General features: G+C 36.4%; 1 protein-coding gene across 1 annotated transcript in view; it reads left to right on the top strand.

Annotated features, from left to right (window-relative positions):
* The window catches only part of plppr5b (phospholipid phosphatase related 5b), a gene marked incomplete at both ends in the record, with an annotated part of 83,431 nt that overhangs the window by 44,831 nt on the left and 16,113 nt on the right, over positions 1 to 22,487 (top strand). The window contains 2 exons of the mRNA XM_083901356.1: positions 4,834 to 5,010; positions 8,726 to 8,860. Of these exons, the coding sequence (XP_083757482.1) occupies positions 4,834 to 5,010; positions 8,726 to 8,860 (312 nt within the window). The remainder of the gene's footprint in view (positions 1 to 4,833; positions 5,011 to 8,725; positions 8,861 to 22,487) is intronic.

Below are 22,487 nucleotides of genomic sequence, written 5' to 3'. Positions count from 1 at the left end.
CAACTAACTGTTATTCTCATGATTAATCGATTGATCGTTTGGTTCATAAACTGTTAGAAAGCGTTGATCAGTGTTCGTCAAACTCATCAAACATCAAATGATGATGATGTTCTCGAACGTCTTTGTTTTTGTCCACAAACCAAAATGATTGAGTTTGTAATGATTTCTTTGTTTTATGGAGCAAAGGAACAAAGAAAATGTTCACATTTAAGAAGCTGAAACGATCAGAAATCTTGTTTTAATCATAAAAAAAGCTTAAATTTAGTAATCGATTAATCGTTTAATTGTTTCAGCTTCAGTGATTTTCCACAACAGTCTCTTGACCTTCACCAGATACTTTTATCTGACTAACAATAAGAAGTATTTCCTCTGTGAGCTTCTATCTCCTCTGTTTGAGCTGAAGATAGATGAGTGATAACGTGGTGGAGCTTCATCTCCTCACATCTAATGTCTCTAACGTCTCGCTCTCCATTTAGCTGACAGGCCTGTGATATAGAGAGCGCTATAGACAGCTGCTAATGCTAATGCTAATGCCTGACATTAAACAGGAAATATAGGGGATGTGATGACACGGCCTGTTAAGACAAATGAAGCTGACCACAGGAGTCACCAGTGGAATGAGGTTAACATTAAAATATACTATTAGTGTGCGTGTGTGTGTGTGTGTGTGTGTGTGTGTGTGTGTGTGTGTGTGTGTGTGTGTGGTCCCAGTAGCTGGTTACATTTCACATCCCAGTAATAGAATGTGACAGATCAGACGAGCTTCAAAGAGACAAATCACCTTGACCTGGTGAAGGACAAGTGTATAAAGACACACACACGCACACGCACACGCACACACACACACACACACACAGACACACACACGCACACACACACTTTATTATTTTATCTTTGTTTTATTTAACCATGAAAAGTGAAACTGGTCAAAAACCTAAATGTTAAATGTTTAATCTCAGTGGATTTGGGTGAATTTAAGAGGAAACATTGTCCATTCTTAGGAGCCTAAAGGGGAAACTTGTTATTGACGGTCATTTTTCATGATGTGAAACCATGGACCTCCGGGGGGGGGGGGGGGGTATCCGGGCCGGTCGGGTACAGGCGATGGGTGTCCAAAACAGGTGGAAATTAACGTAATTCATCCATACACACGGGTTATTTAGGGGAAATGTGACCAGAAAGCGTGTGAAACCAGTGTAAAATGTGAAACAGACAAAGTGTTGACTTCCAGGATTTGGGGGTGGTGTGTGGCGGTGGCTGTGGCCTGGACCGGGCCCCCCTGGGCTGGGTAGACCTCCGGGGAAGTCCCGGTGCGGCGCCTGGAGGTCCAAAAAATTAAAACCCCGGAAAACGGTTAATATTAACCCCAGTAGTGTTCTCAGTGAGTTTGGAGTGGTTCCGGTTATGAAATTATTATTTTTTTTATATCTTTTTTTATATCTTGTTATTTGTTGTACTTTGTTGACGTTAAGTCGTCTTTTAGAATTTGCTTAAACTCTGACCTCTCAGCAGGAGGTCAGTCCCTCCAGAGGAGGCTGTGATGTTGACAGTTTCTATGCAGTGATTGACATCGTTGTGAGTTTTGTGGTTAGATTATTATGGTATGGATGTTATTCTTTCCAATGTGTGTGCGATCTAAATAGCAAGAATTTCCAATCACAGCTCACAGACAGAGCTTAAAAAACATCGAGTGAAATGAACTCGTTTAATTTACCCAGTTACCTTTGAGCAGAGCCTGAAAAGGTTTTTACCTGCACTTATTTACTGTAGACGAACACAGATGCATCATGGGAGCAGTCCAATTATAATCACCTCATAAATAAAAGTGTGGCCAGAGCTCGACAACTCACAGTGAAGAGTTTTATTAGTGATAAATATATTAGTGCATCCATCATTCTAACATATACAACTATATTTTATTATTTACATTATTTAGAGGTGTGAAATAAGTAAAATCATTTTTTCAATTTTTTCCTCCTCTGTTATCTCTTACTTCTCCTGTCTCCTTATCCCCTTGTCACCTCCTCTCCTGTCTCCTTATTCCCTCTCTCCTTATTGCTGGTGTCTCTCCCTCTGGACACAATCCTCTGTCTCCTCTTTCTTTCATTCTATCTTTCCATTTCTCTTCCTCTCACACTTTGGTCTTTTCCTTCACTATTTCCAGATCCTTTATCCTTCAGCACGTCTGTAAATACAGAGGAGAAAATAGACCGAAGCCCCGAGGAGAGACTTAACGTATCAGCACATATTTATGCTCAGTCACAGTCGTCTGCTGCTGTTTCTCCACAGACTTTAATAAAACATCAGGAAGAAGAAGAAGAAGAAGAAGAAGAAGAAGAAGAAGAAGAAGAAGAAGAAGAAGAAGAAGAAGAAGAAGTTCAGAATAGGTTTTTATATAAAAGTCAAACTGTAACAGAGTTCAAATGAAACCATGTTTGCTGACGTCAGTAACATTTGCTTTCATTCATCTCTGTTTCTCAAAGTAAAGAGATTTAAAAACTCTATCTGATATGAAGACGTTATAAAGCAGCTGATAGTTAAACTCCTCTGGTCCTCGTCAGCACAAACACGTGACGCTAAGACTGAATAAATCCATCGTAAAACTCTGCCGTATTAGCGAGAACAAACTGAACCTGTTTAATATTGTGAATCGACTCCTGATCTGATGAATTACACGGATATTGCGTTTGAAACAGTGAGATTAAAGACGTTAAAGTGTCTCTGAGGAGAATCACAGTGTTAGTGTTAGTCCTCTGCTCATCGTTAGCTAAAGTCATGTCTGCACATACATTTTTATGTGCGTTATTTTATGCTCGTCCTGTTTCTTTCAGAGCTCTGAATGCATTCGCTGCTCTGAAGGAGAAGCTTTTCATTCTGTGCACAGAGTCGAGCACATTAGCTTATAAATCATCTGAGGAAAGTTTACGCAAACACACGATGCACAAAGTCATGCAGAATAATAATCATTATGAACTTTAACGAGGCTTCAGTGATCACTGGAAAAACAGTGGATTGTTGAATTTCATCATGTGGGAGAGACTCAGATTAGAGCGTTTTCCTGACATGTTTTTGGATTAAACCAAGGATTACATCTCCTGACTGGACTGAGCAGCCATTCATGTGTTCACAGTGCTTTAGTCATTATTGTGCTTTTAATGTAAAGTGATTTTAAATGTATAAAAGTGCCATAAATGTATGATTATTATTATTAGTAGTAGTTCTTCTAGCCCAGGGGTCTCAAACTGGTGACCCACCAATTAATATCAACTTATAATGAGTTAGGGTTGAAGAGTTAGGGTTAAAGAGTTAGTCGCTGAAACTGACATTTTTCATGATTAAAACAAGATTTCTGATTGTTTCAGCTTCTTAAATGTGAATATTTTCTTTGTTTTTTTCCTCCACATAAACAAAGAAATCATTCAAACTGAATCATTTTGGTTTGTGGACAAAACAAAACATTAGAGAACATCATCATTTCCAGGTTTGACAAACACTGATCAACGTTTTCTGACATTTTCTGATTAATCGATGACGAAAAAATGATCATTAGTTGCATCTCTAAATGAGTTATTTCTGTATGCTTTTTATTACTATGTCATAAATACATTTATTTAGTCAACTTTTTTTCATTCCATATCGAAACAATCACTTTTTTATCAGAAATGATGTGAAATATCGTCATAAATATTATTATTTCCATGTCGTTTTTTCTCTTTTGTTTGACTTCACCGGAGCCATGACTGACCAAACCAGACACTCAGAGTTTGAGACTCTGGTTCTAACCTTTATTTAACCAGAGAAAAGACACATTGAGATCGAGATCTCCTTCACGACAGTGACCTGACCGAGAAACAGCACACGTCAAAGTTACAAAACAAACATTGAAATATAAGAGTCACAAACTAGACGAACACAAAGTGCAGGAGTTGTGAACGCAGTAACTAAGAACATATAGACACTGTGAGTTCAGAATATTAATAAGTAAAGTAGTGATTACAGTGCTGATGTTTTTGTGTCACAGCTCTCTTTGCTTCGCTTCTCATCAGAAGTTCTTGTTTCACACATGATTACATTTATTGTCTCTCTTTAAGACTGTTTCATATGTTTCTTGTAGGTTTCTTTGCAGCAGAGGCAGCTTTTATTCCACCTGTGTGCAGAGCAGCTGTAACGCTAACAGCTATAATCTAAGCTGTGATTGGTCTGCAACCTGCGGCTCTGGAGCCACATGTGGCTCTTCAGCCGCTCTGCAGTGGCTCCTTTGTAGCTTTAGAGATCGAGGTGACAAATGAAAGTCTTTTAATATCTTGTGCGTCACATCCAACGTCGACGTAAAACGCAATGTTCAGTAGACGTTTGGACACATCCTGTCCGTCTTTGGAGCCAAGTAACGTTTTCTCGAGAGCGAACGACATAAAATCCAAATGTTTGCTTCGTTTATTTCAAAGCGGGTTCATTTGAATTTCTTTAATTTGCCACAAACAATGAAACAATGGAAGAACCAGGTCTACGGGGTCTAGAGGTTTGGTATAAACTGAACATGTTGTAGTTCTTAAATGTCATAAATGAAAGAGACTATTTACTATTGTATATAGTTTGTCTGTATAAAAAACTTTATACATGTTATTATCTTCATTTTGTGGGGTTTTTTGCGGCTCCAAATTAATTTTATTTGGGTTTAGAGGCGACAAAAATGGCTCTTTTCAGCCTAAGGGTTGCAGACCCCTGATCTAAGCTGTGATTGGTGCAAACCTGCTGTCGTCCTACAGCAGAAGTGTTGTTTCCTCTTAGATGGTGTAATAATCTAAACTCTCTGTCTCTGTGTCCGTGCTGCAGATGTATGTGACCTGTGTGGTCCAGGCCAAAGGAACTCGTCTGGCCAAACCCGTTCTCTCTCTGGGCCTCGTGTGTCTGGCCTTCCTCACCGGTCTGAACCGCGTGGCCGAATATCGCAACCACTGGTCGGACGTCATCGCCGGCTTCATCATCGGCACGTCCATCGCCACGTTCCTGGTGAGACGCACGACCGTGAATATGTAACGTGTGCTGGTAGAAGCTGTGGCTGTTAAGAGTCCTGTGTTTTCTACCTTTGTGTGTGAAATGATGGAGAAGAGGAGTTCACGCGTGTTCATGGAATTAGTTATTCCGTGTTTTAACGGTCGATATCTATCACAAAATCAGTGATATTGATGCAACATACTTGGTTAAAGCCATGGAGAAGAGGTTTGACTTTGGTAAGGATTTAAAAATCGATCAGGTTGTTCCAGAGCCTCTGATATTCCGTATCATATTGTAATTATCAGGGTTTGGACAGTTAAACATTTGTTAACACTTTAGATCAGTGTTTCCTAACCCTGATCCTCAGGGAACGTGGCCATGCCATGTTTTAGATGTTGCCCCCTGCTCCAAAAAAACACCTGATTGGGATGAAACATTAATTTTTTATTTTTTATTTATCTATTTACAAAAGCTGAAACATTACGGAGTGACATGAGAAAAAAAAGACGGGAAAAAAATTATAACATTTTTTTTTTACTTCTCTTAAATCTCTCGAGGTTCCAAAAATTTCCGTAATTTTTCTTTGTCTTTTTTTTTTTTTTTTTTTAAATCTCGACTTTGAATTTCGAGATTTCAAAAATAATGAAAAAAAAATTTCCAGTAATTTTGTGGAAAATCGAGATCTCGACTTTGAAACTCAATAATTCAAGTTTTTTTTTTTCGTCATTTTTTTTTTTCACGTCACTTCGGGGGCTCAGTAAAACATAAATCTTTTGAAAAAAAAAAAATATTTATTTTTAATTTATTTATTTTTAAAGATAAAAGTTTAAATATTATTATTATTATTATTATAATTATAAAAAAATGAATGAAATGAAAGTTGAAACATTCAATTTTTTGGAAGAAATTTGACAAAAGTTAAAATATAATTTTTTTTTTTTTAAATTACAAAAGTTGAAAGTTAAGCTTGATGACGATTTATTTAAATCAGGTGTTTTTTTTGGAGCAGGGCAACATGTAAAACATGGCAGGGCAGAGTTCACTGAGGACCAGGGTTGGGAAACACTGCTTTAGATTAGGGAACACATTCACATATTCACCATTAACTGTGTGCTTGCTAACATATATAAGTCATATACTAACCTTTTATTTGTAAATATTAAGCACATATTAACACCTTATGTAGGAAAAATATGAATTCATGTCGTAATAGAGGTTAATAAGGTGTTAATATGTGCTAAATGATTAGTAATAAAGGGTTAGTGTGCTACTTATACATGTTACTAAGCACCTAGTTCCTTTTTCCAGATATTTTCTTGAATTTGATTCAAATGAACAACGTATTTTTAGTTCAAAACGAGAGGAAAACACATGGTGTTCCTGTCTTTTTATAGCTCCCATCACTCTCAGAACTGTAGTGACAGAGACAACATTCATTTAAGTCCAGGTGAAGAAGCCTGAGTGATTTTTATCAAAGACCTGAACTCTTTTCTCTTCTCTCTGTTCAAGAAGCTTTTTCAGTCGCAGAGAAAAGTCTGACCTTTGTCTGTCACATCCTAAAGATTATGTTCTGTTCATCTGCTGCTGCTAGGAGACAGGTGTGTGTGTGTGTGTGTGTGTCTGTGTGTGTGTACTTTATGTAGTTTTTAAGAGAAAGGACAAAGGAGTTTCACTTCTATAAAGTGCTCATATATAAGTTTTACTTCAGTTTCCAGGAGGTAAAAAGTTTCATTTACGGCTAAATACAATGACTTCCACGTTCTATAACATGTATATAGACGTATTAGAGCACATTTAAAAACAACCAAAGTCTGACCGTCAATGAAAATCAATGAAAACATAAAAAACAACATCAAATTAAAAGGAAACGGTGCATAATAAAAGCTCCTAAAGGCTCCATCACCTCCTGCTCTTTGCTTCAGTTTCAGGGTCGTCGAGCTCAGCTCTCTGACTGCGTTCGCAGCAGCAGCTCAGCCTGATTCTGCAGAGACAGAACCATTTAATGATTTACAACCAAAACAACAGGATTTTTAAATCAATCCTAGAGCGTTCTGCAGCCTGTGGAGCGAGGCCAATATTATCTTCACATTCACGCGCTGCAGCTTTCTTTCTTTCTTTCTTTCTTTCTTTCTTTCTTTCTTTCTTTCTTTCTTTCTTTCTTTCTTTCTTTCTTTCTTTCTTTCTTTCTTTCTTTTCCCCCGAGCTGGAGACTGTGCATCGATGACTGGTCCGTGAGTTACAGTAATCCAGCTGTGAGGTTATGAAAACATGGATTACTCTGTCCAGATCTGAGCCTTCGGTTTATTTTCTTTATTCAAAAGCACGATCAGTGATGAGAAGAACAGATGTTAGGGAGTAAACTGGCAAACTTTTTATTAGGTGAGTTTTTTTAAGTGGAGAAAATCTGGTCTTATATAAAGAGTTCCTAAACAAAGTTTATTCTGAATTTTGAAGCCTAGTATACGTGGATAGTCGTAATAAACAGTCGATCAAACCATGACTTCCTGGTTTGCTGCGTCTGATCCACGTCAACGTGACTTATTTCTGTTTTGTTATTGTTTTATCTTCATTCCAAAAGGTCACAGAATCAGAAGCAGAAGTGAATCTTCGTCTTCTACTGACAACACACCACAATCACATCATTCCATTTTCCAGTCATATTTGTGTCAGTGCGTCCAACAATCCAAACTGACTGTAACTATAATAACGACTCTTATAAACTCTTAGAGAAGCTGTGGAGAAAAGTGTAACTCATAAAAATGATAGCTTGATAATTTTCTCTTGAAGGGTGAAACAGTTTGGCAGAGTTTCAGGGGATTATGGATCATTAATCTGGATCATGCTGACAAAGTCCAACACCAGGAGAATTATTCATTTGGCAGATTTTTACCTTGGACATCTCCAAGAGTATATATATATATATATATATATGTATATATATGTATATATATATATATATATATATATATATATATGTATATATCCACTAATATTATATACTAATATCTGATACTAATCCAACAGTGATGTTGTTGTTGTACTCGATAATAAATCACGAATAATGATCAATAATAAAATCTATATTTGACTTGTTTCTCTGATCTGAAACACAAACTCTATCTTTGACTCATTCATTTACATGATTTCACGTGTAATACAACAGTTGTTATTCTGCTTTATTTCATATTTTATTCAGCGCAATTATGAGGTTAATTTATTCATCGGTTATTCTTTCATCTGAGTTTTTAACGCTCGTGAATTCGCTTCTGCTCGACATCTTTGATGTTTTTGCAGACCGTAGTTAAAGGGAACGTTGAATGTTGACAGTCAGAGAGCGTTGATGCACAGAGACACGTTATGTTCAAGGTCACATTAGATTAAAAAGGTTCTTTATTGTTTCTGATCACATTGAAGTCATGGATCGGTGCAGTTTGACCTCGTCTGAAGTCAACTCACATGTGAGTGCAGTGTCATCACAGACACACAAAGGGCCATTGTCGCAATTTTATTTTCAAGGTAGAAGAAAAGTGTCTTGATAAAAAAAACAGCTGCTGCTGCCACTGTCTTTATCCAGAGAAAATAATGGAGAAAATGTTCCTGCTCTGAAAATCTCTCTTTGTCTCTTTTTGTCCCAACTTGAAGTTGATCGGTGATTATCAGAGCGTCCATCCTCTGCTGCACTGGTGTACCTTTAAATCTGTGTGTGTGTGTGTGTGTGTGTGTGTTGCAGGTGGTGTGTGTGGTCCATAACTTCAAAGGGAAGCTCCTGCTGAGCGACGAATCACCAGCGGAGCCGCGGTCCAACACGACCATGATGGGCATGGGCCGAGCGGAGAGTCCACTGGAGAAGTACATCGCCTCACAGGTCAGTGCATCATCATCATCATCATCATCATCATCATCATCATCATCATCATCATCATCATCATCACGTCCACATCGTGGCTTTAATGGGAAGTGCAGTTGTATGAGCAGCCATCAATCATCAGCCGACCAACACTTCAAATGAATAAATAATAAACAGAAAACAGAAATGAGGAGGTGAGGACATGGAAACAGAGGAGACTCAAATACTAATGAATAAATAGCAAGTAGAATTGAACAGATAAAACATGACAGTAGATCAAATAAATAAGAGAAAACTCAGATTAAGTCCAGGTTAAAGAAGGAAGAGCGATGACGTATCGTGTCCTCATGCAACTGCACTTCCAAAAAACCTCAACGATGCATCAAATGTTGGATGTTGTTGGCTCACTCACTCACTCACTTTCTTACTCACACACACACACACACACACACACACACACACACACACACACACACACACACACACACACACACACACACACACACACACACACACACACACACACACACACACACACACACACACACACACACACACACGCACACACACGCTGCTGTAGGAGACAGATGATGAAGACGAAGAGTCGAGTTACATCATGGATCGTCTCTCCTCGTTCCTGCGCTGGCTTCGCGGCCTCGATTGGTTCCATCGTTTCCGGAAAAAAAGGCAACAGAGTGTGAAGCTGTTTGACGTGAACTCTGTCAAAATATCAAATATCTCTGGACAAAAGTTTGCCTCTGATCTCGTGAGTTTAGCCGAGCTCAGACGGCTGAAATCACACGCAGTTTGATTCCACTTAAACCTCGTGTTGGCTCAGTTTCCGCTGTTGAGACTCTTGGTGGTTTCTGCTCACGAGACGTGACTTAGACTCTTTATTATTTATTATTTTTAATTAAATTCCAGTGAGTAGGAGCACGGCGGCCTCAGCATGGGGTTTACAACTACAGCTCTCTCCTGAGATAATCTTAGAGTTTAATCATCCTTTCTTAAGGCAGATAATCAAATGACATGACACTAATTTTGCCATTTCCATGAGTCAACGCTCTGGACAATTCAGCACCATGGACAGGACTGACTCTGTCCATGGTGCTGAACTTTGAAACGCTCATGGTTCAGCACCATGGACTGGTGTCAGCTCTGTTCATGATCTGAACTGTGAAACCCTCATAGTTCAGCACCATGGACAGAGTCAGGGCTGTCCAGTGCTGAGGTGTGAAACCCTCATAGTTCAGCACCATGGACAGAGTTGACTCCATGAGTCAGCACCCTGGACTGGTGTCAGCTCTGTCCATGGTGCTGAACTGCTAAACTGCGCCAAAAGGCCACTGATGCATTTAATTTCTCCTGTTAAAACTTTATCAGATAATTAATCAGAAATATTTCCCTCTTGTTGGAAATAAAGAGCCACGTTTTCTTTTTAAAAAAAAGTAGCGTCAGCACTGAGCACAACATCATAATGTTGCTCTAATATCTGCTGACTCGTCTTTAAAAGCCTTTAATCATCACAGGGAGTGATGTTAGTGTCAGGTTCTCCTCGTGCAGTTTGCAGCAGTGTTTCATTGTCCTGTAAAGTGGTCGTAGTTTCAGGGTCAGGCTCGAGAAAGTGCTCCAACAATGACGCTTGCTTCTGTTTCATTTCACCTTCAGCTCTGTGCTTATAACTGAGATGCATTAGCGCGATGTGCTAGTAAAGTGCTTCAGTCGAGCGCGTCTAACCCGGCTCACTCTGTAAAACAGATACAAGAAGTTTTTAACAGGGTTTCTTAGGAAAATGACTGACATCTATTACTTGCAAAAACAAATTGCTTGGGTGGAAGTTCTGTCACAGACCAGTGTTGATACGTATGATTGCACATTTTAAAGTGGTTTACAGATGTTTTTATATGATGTTTAGCTGTGAATCACACAGACTAGACCAGTGGAGAGAAGCTCGCTGAGTGCACAGTGGTTTGGAGTCGAAGCAGCTGTTTATGTTTAATTAAACAGTACAGGATGAAATGAAATGCACAGACCTGCATTGAAGACTTTACCCTCTGTATCTGAAAACACATGCTGCCTTGCTAAAGGACTCAGAGCGACGCTGTCAGACAGTGTTAGAACCGTGTGGCAGCACAGACGCAGGATTAGGCAGCAAATAGCGCACGAGCTAATCCATATTCAGTGAATGTTCACCGTGTGCTTTGTTCTGTGAGAAATGAGCTCAGGCTTTTTCCTAGAGCGGGTTTTAAAAAAGCAAATCATCACACGAGAGAAAGAGTCTTTAAAATGAAGCATGAATAAGTCAACGTCAGGAGGAAGAAGTGTGGCAGCGTCGCCTCTGAATATGGAAGTGATGTGATCCAGGAACAAGGATTCAGAGCAGACTCTGAACTTCTGTGACCTGTGTCGTTGTTTTTAATGAACTTCATTATCTCTGCCTTAAACAGCCTCGTCTGACTGGGAACTTAAGTTTGTGTCACTTTGCAAAAGCACTTATTCGACCACTGCTGCCTAATGTTGGTCTCTGTCACTCAGGTAAATCAGAAAGAATGGTCTTTAACACACAACATTTAACTTCCTAGTCTATTCGTCTATTGGCGAGATAAATTAGATTAAAAATAATCGTAAACGATTATAGATTTAAGTTACGTGGTTAGTATCTGTTTCCCTGACTTCCTGTCTCCTGCTGCAGAGCACAGTCAGCAAAATGTAAGACACTGACTGTGTTTAAATACCTCTTACAACCACACACTTAATCAAAATAAGATGATTTAACTAATAAAAAGGAGTACAGTTTAAAAATAATAGCAATAAGAATAAAAAATAATAACAACCCTAGAAATCAGAGTTATATATAACTCAGAATCCTCATTATTCTTAATGAGCCTAAATGAACCGTGTCTCCAATAACGATCCAACTCTTCTTCATGAAGCAGGAAATGAGGTGAGGCCACGCCTCCAGCAGCTGGAGCTCATCATGTTCAGGGGATCGCACTTCCTGTTTAGCACGTTAGCATGAGCTGAGAGAGTGGAGGCAGCAGAGACGTCTGTAACTGAGGTTAAAGCTGTTTTATTTAGAGTCTAATGAAGAAACGATGGCTTCTCAGGGTAGTTTCACATCAGGTAGTGAAATCGGATAATCAGGTAGATTTGAATTCATTTAAGAGACATAAAACATAACAATGTGCAGTAGTTTTGGTTTTATGTTCGTCTCCATGTCCGCGTGGTTACGCTGCTGCAGACAGGAAGTGCTAATTGCTTCTTTGGCAGGATGTCAGAACCCGTCTGTAGCACATTTCACAGAGTTTGGCTCCACGCCTGATGATTTTCAGTCTCACACTGAGTTCGGCACACACACACACACACACACACACACACACACACACACACACACACACACACACACAGAGAGAGAGAACAGAGCCGATCATTTCACCACAAATAGAAAAGTACTTAAAAATACAAGCACACGACTTCTTATGGTGAAGTCGCAGCACGAGCGCGAGGCTCAGAGACAAACAGTGGTTCAGTTCATTATTAATGAAACGGGACGCGTTTAAACCGCTGCTCACAAAAGTGGCCTCAACTATTAATAAATGATAAGGGAAGAATACAAATGTAAGAAGATGAAAGGACATCAGCGCATGTTTGCTTCTGGACATGTCCTTCGCCTTCTCTGAAGTCTGTTTTCAGACGTTATATATATATATATATATATATATACAGTATATAAAAAGGCCTGTTCTCATGTGTAACTACAGAAGAGACAGATCAGATATATATATAAACCATGGAATAAGAATAAATGGTTCTTATTCCATGGTTGATAATCAATTTTCTTCATCTCTGTACAGACGACACACAGATGTTTCACATAGTAATAAATTACAGAAAGACACGACCAAAGAGACGTGTTTTGATGCCGACATCATGTGCGTTTATCTTGGTTAAACACGCCTCTGTTGGCTGACCGCCCGTCCATCTGTCCATCTGCTGGCCTCGTACAGACCTCTCGCTCCACATGCATCAGCCTGATTTGAAGTTAATGAAGCGTAAAGAGGGACGAGGCTGATTCTGTCCAGAGTATTTGGCCGATGTCTGGTTGAAGTGCTTTTTTTTTTCTCTTCCCCCCCTTGATTTTCTCTTTGCATCCTTTTTTTTTTTTTTTTTTTTTCCACCTTCAGACTTTATTATGATCAGAGTGTTGTGTTTGTTTGCTGTGACCCGGCTTCAGTCTGATGATTCCGTCGCGTCACAAGGAGCTCGGGCAGCTCGCGAGGCTCAGGCTCGTCGCCGACTCTAAAAATAGCTCGGGGCGTAAAAAAGACGCCCGCGAGCCGAGCTGAACGAAGCCGCCGTGAACAAAAAGCGCTGCGACGGGAAGTAAAGATGAATTCAACGCGGTGGGTTTTTCCTCTTCGTGTCTCTGCCACGTGCCAGACGACGCCGTTGTCACATATTTATCACAAGCTTTGTGCAATTTCCTTGAAAGACAAACGTGTGAAACAAACTCATGATTGGATCCTGTTGATGCAACCGAAGAAGAGTCTCGTGTGCTAGATATTATAGTATTTCCCCTTAATATAAATGCTAATATCTCACCTATATATACATACATATATGTTGATTTGTATGCGCTGTATGGCGATGAGATATGAGTGTATTGTACGTTTGACGGTTAATATCATACAAATATGGTGATGAAAGCTCCTTCAGTCAAGAATGTTACTATTTTAATACATGACGGTAGTGAAACAGTGACGTTGTAACGTGGTAAACAACCTTTGACACTCACACAGTGGTTTAATTCCTGCAATGTTTATTTTTCCGGGGTTGAACCAGGATCTGAACCGGCCAAACTGACTTCTTTGATGACAGATAAACCACTTATTATAGCGTTCTTTTTAAATACAGCGTAGAAAACATGGCTTTTATAGAACAATTCCCATTTACCCAATTTACACCATCCTCCCACTCCTTTGTACATCACGTCTATTCATAGTCTTATCTTGCACTTCACTGTTTGCGCAGCCACCGGGAGCAAATCAGAATTCAGTGTCTTGACAGTGTCAGTGTGATCCCACTAACATAATATGCATATGCTGTTGTACGGTGGCCCAGAGGTGTCAGGACAAATGCAAAAGCCACAACACGAAATACAAAAGCCACAATGGAAGTGATTTTTTTTTTTTAACGGTAACTGATTTGGACAATGCGGCGGTTAGGACCGTGATTATTAGTTTAATTATTAATTATATACTAAATGATATACTAATTATTTTTATTAGGAATAATAACACTGTGTTGAAGTAGTTTTATAACTACAGAGTGTTTCACTCAATATGTTCTCAAGCGAAAGTCTCGAGAGACATTTCATGTTCAACACGACTCTCGCGCTATTTTCTCAGCAGCGAGTAAGTGCGTAACTTTATTGACATCTAACGACGCAAACATTTGATGGACATCATCCCCATCACACTCAGTCATGGTGCCACACCACAAAATCACCGTCTCCACCAAGAACATGCAGAGCAAACATCAAACTGCAACACATCACAACAATAACACTTCTGTCAACACATAAGAACCAACTCCCATGAGTCTCTGCGCCATCAGCGCTCACTGTCCACAACCGGTACTGCTCCCGTCGCTACAATATTGGTCCGTGTACGTTTTGATAGTTTGTTTTTTCATTGAAACCAATAAACAAGAAACAGAAATACCACGCTTGTTTCCTTTTTCGTTTTGAACCAAAAACGAGAAAACACATTTTTTTCTCCATTTTTTTTAGTTCAAAACGAAAAAACGAAAACCGAGAAAACCAAATTCAAATAAACGGCCCGATTTTGGTTTTTGAAAATTCCTTTTTTTGTTTTTCGTTTCTTAATTATCAATTTCACGGCAGTGATACCAGAAGCGGAAGTGAGGTGTAAAAACTTCAAAATAAAAGCGTGCTAACTTATTTTCATACATTTGTTACCGTTGTCGTAATACACCCGTATGTAGTACATTTATTTTTGATAAGTGAAGCCATAATAGCTGGTTATTTGCTTAGTAGACAGACAGACAGACAGACAGACAGACAGACAGATAGATAGATAGATAGATAGATAGATAGATAGATAGATAGATAGATAGATAGATAGATAGATAGATAGATAGATAGATAGATAGATAGATAGATAGATAGATAGATAGATAGATAGATAGATAGATAGACTCCCTTCTCCCAACTTCCAAGAAACCACCAGCAACACACAAACAGAAACCATGTTAAAGGTTTATTAAAACCAAGCACAAAATGTCTGCTGGCAAGTCTGGCTGTGAGAGGTTTGAAGAAGTCCACTGCAGCTGAGATGTTCAGGCCTCTTAATCGATTTCCTCCTGTGCAGGACCAATCAGCTCCCAGGATCCACCTGGACTCATTCACTCAAACACACACACACACACATGCAACCAATCACACTCACATGCAGACACATACACACAAGGAAAAAGTGGTCACGACCCTGGGGTCGTAACACTATACTATGTGATCCAAAATTTGACATTTTTAGCCCAAAATGTGACAAAAACGTCATACTATACCATGTCGTCAACCTCAATGTCATACTACACTATTTCGTCCAAAATCTGAAATTTTTTTTGAAAAAAAGAGTGTTGGTCGAAAATTTGACAATAACGACATACTATACTATGTCGTCCAAAATTGAAAAAAAAATTTGATATTCTTTTTTTCTGCCCAAAATGTGACAAAACGTCATACTATACTATGTCGTCGACCTCAATGTCATACAACACTATTTCGTCCAAAATCTGACCATTTTTTTGAAAAAAAAGAGTTTTGGTCCAAAATTTGACAATAACGACATACTATACTATGTCGTCCAAAATTGAAAAAAAAATGGATATTCTTTTTTTCTGCCCAAAATGTGACAAAACGTCATACTATACTAAGTCGTCGACCTCAATTTCATTCTACACTATTTCGTCCAATATCGGACCATATTTTTTTTAAATATTTTTTTTTTTCCAAAATGTGACAAAACGTCATACTATACTATGTCGTCGACCTCAATGTCATACTACACTATTTCTTCCAAAATTTGACAATTTCTTTGAAAAAAAAAGTTTTCGTCCAAAATTTGTCAAAAACAACATGGTATAGTATGTGGTCAAAAAATGGATAACATGCAACATATTACACTACGACATTTTTGAACAGCAGACTGTACTACGTCCAAGAGAGGACTTGAACCTACAATCCAGGCGTCGGGAGGCCAGCATCTTCTCCACTACACCGATGGGGATTGATACCATTTTGGAAAGATTTAGTTTACACAGCAGTATGACGTCTGTCAAATTAAACTATGATGTTTTTGAAGATACTATTGTTTAATTTTTTTGACAACATACTATAATACACCTTCTTTGACCGTCATACTATTTACTATGTTCTGCCGTAGATAGGATTTGAACCAACAATTCAAGGGTTGGGAGGCCAGTGTCTTCTCCACTACACCAAAAGGGATTGGAACTAAATGAAACATTTAGTGAAGTAAACTATGTCATTTTCTTTTTGCCTAAAATGTGACCAAAAGTCCTACTATACTTTGTCGTCGACCTCAATGTCATACTACACTATTTCTTCCAAAATCTGACCATTTTTTTGAAAAAAAATTTTTGGTTCAAAATTTGACAAAAACGACATACTATACTATGTCGTCCAAAATGGAAAAAAAAAATGTAATTCTTTTTTTCTGCCCAAAATGTGACAAAACGTCATACTATACTATGTCTACGACCTCAATGTAATACTACACTATTTCGTCCGAAATCGGACAATTTTTTTGAAAAAAAAATGTTGGTTCAAAATGTGACAAAAACGACATACTATACTATGTCGTCCAAAATTGAAAAAACTATTGAAATTCTTTTTTTCTGCCCAAAATGTGACAAAACGTCATACTATACTATGTCGTCGACCTCAATTTCATACTACTCTGTTTCGTCCAATATCTGACCATTTTTTTGAAAAAAGAATGTTGGTTCAAAATGTGACAAAAACGACATACTATACTATGTCGTCCCAAATCGAAAATTTTTAAGAAATTCTTTTTTTTCAGCCCAAAATGTGACAAAAACGTCATACTATACTATGTCGTTGACCTTAATGTCATTCTTCACTATTTCGTCCAAAATCGGACCATCTTTTTGAAAAAAACATGTTGGTTCAAAATTTGACAAAAACGACATACTATACTATGTCGTCCAAAATTAAAAAAAAATTTGAAATTCTTTTTTTCTGCCCAAAATGTGACAAAACGTCATACTATACTATGTCGTCGACCTCAATGTAATACTACACTATTTCGTCCAATATTGGACCATTTTTTTGAAAAAAAAATGTTGGTTCAAAATTTGACAAAAACGACATACTATACTATGTCGTCCAAAATCGAAAAAAAAAAAATATTCTATTTTTCTGCCCAAAATGTGACAAAACGTCATACTATACTATGTCTACGACCTCAACGTAATATTACACTATTTCTTCCAAAATCTGACCATTTTTTTGAAAAAAAAATGTTGGTTCAAAATGTGACAAAAACGACATACTATACTATGTCGTCCAAAATCGGAAATTTTTTCGAAATTTTTTTTTTTTAGCCCAAAATGTGACAAAAACGTCATAGTATACTATGTTGTCGACCTCAATGTCATTCTTCACTATTTCGTCCAAAATCGGACCATTTTTTTGAAAAAAGAATGTTGGTTCAAAATGTGACAAAACGTCATACTATACTATGTCGTCCAAAATTTTAAAAAAAATTGAAATTCTTTTTTTCTGCCCAAAATGTGACAAAACGTCATACTATACTATGTCGTCGACCTCAATATCATACTACACTATTTCTTCCAAGATCTGACCATTTTTTTGAAAAAAAAATTTTGGTTCAAAATTTGACAAAAACGACATACTATATACTATGTCGTCCAAAATCGAAAAAAAAAAATGTTATTCTTTTTTTCTGCCCAAAATGTGACAAAACGTCATACTATACTATGTCTACGACCTCAATGTAATACTACACTATTTCGTCCGAAATCGGAAATTTTTTTGAAAAAAAAATGTTGGTTCAAAATGTGACAAAAACGACATACTATACTATGTCGTCCAAAATCGAAAAAAAAAAATTATTCTATTTTTCTGCCCAAAATGTGACAAAACGTCATACTATACTATGTCTACGACCTCAATGTAATACTACACTATTTCGTCCGAAATCGGAAATTTTTTTGAAAAAAAAATGTTGGTTCAAAATGTGACAAAAACGACATACTATACTATGTCGTCCAAAATCGGAGATTTTTTCGAAAAAAATTTTTTTAGACCAAAATGTGACAAAAACGTCATACTATACTATGTCGTCGACCTCAATGTCATTCTTCACTATTTCGTCCAAAATCGGACCATTTTTTTGAAAAAAACATGTTGGTTCAAAATTTGACAAAAACGACATACTATACTATGTCGTCCAAAATTGAAAAAACTATTGAAATTCTTTTTTTCTGCCCAAAATGTGACAAAACGTCATACTATACTATGTCTACGGCCTCAATGTAATACTACACTATTTCGTCCGAAATCGGAAATTTTTTTGAAAAAAAAATGTTGGTTCAAAATGTGACAAAAACGACATACTATACTATGTCGTCCAAAATCGAAAAAAAAAAATTATTCTATTTTTCTGCCCAAAATGTGACAAAACGTCATACTATACTATGTCGTCCAAAATCGGAGATTTTTTCGAAAAAATTTTTTTTAGACCAAAATGTGACAAAAACGTCATACTTTACTATGTCGTCGACCTCAATGTCATTCTTCACTATTTAGTCCAAAATCTGACAATTTTTTTGAAAAAAGAATGTTGGTTCAAAATTTGACAAAAACGACATACTATACTATGTCGTCCCAAATTGGAAATTTTTAAGAAATCCTTTTTTTTTCAGCCCAAAATGTGACCAAAACGTCATACTATACTATGTCCTCCAAAATTGAAAAAACTATTGAAATTCTTTTTTTCTGCCCAAAATGTGACAAAACGTCATACTATACTATGTCGTCGACCTCAATGTAATACTACACTTTTTCGTCCAATATTGGACAATTTTTTTGAAAAAAGAATGTTGTTTCAAAATGTGACAAAAACGACATACTATACTATGTCGTCCAAAATCGGAAATTTTTTCGAAATTTTTTTTTTTTAGCCCAAGATGTGACAAAAACGTCATACTATACTATGTCGTCGACCTCAATGTCATTCTTCACTATTTCGTCCAAAATCGGACCATTTTTTTGAAAAAAGAATGTTGGTTCAAAATGTGACAAAACGTCATACTATACTATGTCGTCCAAAATTTAAAAAAAAATTGAAATTCTTTTTTTCTGCCCAAAATGTGACAAAACGTCATAATATACTATGTCGTCGACCTCAATATCATACTACACTATTTCTTCCAAGATCTGACCATTTTTTTGAAAAAAAAATTTTGGTTCAAAATTTGACAAAAACGACATACTATACTATGTCGTCCAAAATCGAAAAAAAAAAATGTTATTCTTTTTTTCTGCCCAAAATGTGACAAAACGTCATACTATACTATGTCTACGACCTCAATGTAATACTACACTATTTCGTCCGAAATCGGAAATTTTTTTGAAAAAAAAATGTTGGTTCAAAATGTGACAAAAACGACATACTATACTATGTCGTCCAAAATCGGAGATTTTTTCGAAAAAATTTTTTTTAGACCAAAATGTGACAAAAACGTCATACTATACTATGTCTTCGACCTCAATGTAATACTACACTATTTCGTTCGAAATCGGACCATTTTTTTGAAAAATAAATTTTGGTTCAAAATTTGACAAAAACGACATACTATACTATGTCGTCCCAAATTGGAAATTTTTAAGAAATCCTTTTTTTTTCAGCCCAAAATGTGACCAAAACGTCATACTATACTATGTCCTCCAAAATTGAAAAAACTATTGAAATTCTTTTTTTCTGCCCAAAATGTGACAAAACGTCATACTATACTATGTCGTCGACCTCAATGTAATACTACACTATTACGTCCGAAATTGAAAATTTTTTTGAAAAAAAAATGTTGGTTCAAAATGTGACAAAAACGACATACTATACTATGTCGTCCAAAATCGGAGATTTTTTCGAAATTTTTTTTTTTAGACCAAAATGTGACAAAAACGTCATACTATACTATGTCGTCGACCTCAATGTCATTCTTCACTATTTCGTCCAAAATCGGACCATTTTTTTGAAAAAAACATGTTGGTTCAAAATTTGACAAAAACGACATACTATACTATGTCGTCCAAAATTGAAAAAACTATTGAAATTCTTTTTTTCTGCCCAAAATGTGACAAAACGTCATACTATACTATGTCGTCGACCTCAATTTCATATTACACTATTTAGTCCAAAATCGGACAATTTTTTTTAAAAAAGAATGTTGGTTCAAAATGTGACAAAACGTCATACTATACTATGTCGTCCAAAATTTAAAAAAAATTTGAAATTCTTTTTTTCTGCCCAAAATGTGACAAAACTTCATACTATACTATGTCGTCGACCTCAATATCATACTACACTATTTCTTCCAAGATCTGACCATTTTTTTGAAAAAAAAATTTTGGTTCAAAATTTGACAAAAACGACATACTATACTATGTCGTCCAAAATCGGAAAAAAAAAATGTTATTCTTTTTTCCTGCCCAAAATGTGACAAAACGTCATACTATACTATGTCTACGACCTCAATGTAACACTACACTATTTCGTCCGAAATCGGACCATTTTTTTGAAAAATAAATTTTGGTTCAAAATTTGACAAAAACGACATACTATACTATGTCGTCCCAAATCGGAAATTTTTAAGAAAGTCTTTTTTTTCAGCCCAAAATGTGACCAAAACGTCATACTATACTATGTCGTCCAAAATTGAAAAACATTTGGAAATTCTTTTTTTCAGCCCAAAATGTGACAAAACGTCATACTATACTATGTCTACGACCTCAATGTAATACTACACTATTTCTTCCAAAATCTGACCATTTTTTTGAAAAAAACATGTTGGTTCAAAATGTGACAAAAACGACATACCATACGATGTCGTCCAAAATCGAAAAAAAAAAATTATTCTATTTTTCTGCCCAAAATGTGACAAAACGTCATACTATACTATGTCTACGACCTCAACGTAATATTACACTATTTCTTCCAAAATCTGACCATTTTTTTGAAAAAAGAATGTTGGTTCAAAATGTGACAAAAACGACATACTATACAATGTCGTCCAAAATCGAAAAAAAAAATTATTCTATTTTTCTGCCCAAAATGTGACAAAACGTCATACTATACTATGTCGTCCAAAATTTAAAAAAAATTTGAAATTCTTTTTTTCTGCCCAAAATGTGACAAAACGTCATACTATACTATGTGGTCGACCTCAATATCATACTACACTATTTCTTCCAAAATCTGACCATTTTTTTGAAAAAAAAATTTTGGTTCAAAATTTGACAAAAACGACATACTATACTATGTCGTCCAAAATCGAAAAAAAAAATGTTATTCTTTTTTTCTGCCCAAAATGTGACAAAACGTCATACTATACTATGTCTACGACCTCAATGTAATACTACACTATTTCGTCCGAAATCGGAAATATTTTTGAAAAAAAAATGTTGGTTCAAAATTTGACAAAAACGACATACTATACTATGTCGTCCAAAATCTAAAAAAAAAAGGTAATTCTTTTTTTCTGCCCAAAATGTGACAAAACGTCATACTATACTATGTCTATGACCTCAATGTAATACTACACTATTTCGTCCGAAATCGGAATTTTTTTTGAAAAAAAAATGTTGGTTCAAAATGTGACAAAAACGACATACTATACTATGTCGTCCAAAATCGAAAAAAAAAAAATTATTCTATTTTTCTGCCCAAAATGTGACAAAACGTCATACTATACTATGTCTACGACCTCAACGTAATATTACACTATTTCTTCCAAAATCTGACCATTTTTTTGAAAAAAACATGTTTGTTCAAAATGTGACAAAAACGACATACTATACTGTCGTCCAAAATTGAAAAAAAATTTGAAATTCTTTTTTTCTGCCCAAAATGTGACAAAACGTCATACTATACTATGTCGTTGACCTCAATGTCATACTACACTATTTAGTCCGAAATCAGAAATTTTTTTGAAAAAAAAATGTTGGTTCAAAATGTGACAAAAACGACATACTATACTATGTCGTCCAAAATCGAAAAAAAAAAAATTATTCTTTTTTTCTGCCCAAAATGTGACAAAACGTCATACTATACTATGTCTACGACCTCAATGTAATACTACACTTTTTCGTCCGAAATCGGAAATATTTTTTGAAAAAAAAATGTTGGTTCAAAATTTGACAAAAACGACATACTATACTATGTCGTCCAAAATCAGAAATTGAAAATTGAATTCTTTTTTTCAGCCCAAAATGTGACAAAACGTCATACTATACTATGTCTTCGACCTCAATGTAATACTACACTATTTCGTTCGA

This window comes from Microchirus variegatus (genome assembly GCF_963457635.1).
Source record: "Microchirus variegatus genome assembly, chromosome: 15".
NCBI classification, from domain to species: domain Eukaryota; kingdom Metazoa; phylum Chordata; class Actinopteri; order Pleuronectiformes; family Soleidae; genus Microchirus; species Microchirus variegatus.
The sequence above is the reverse complement of the archived record's forward strand: the minus strand, read 5'-3'. Positions and strand labels throughout refer to the sequence as shown.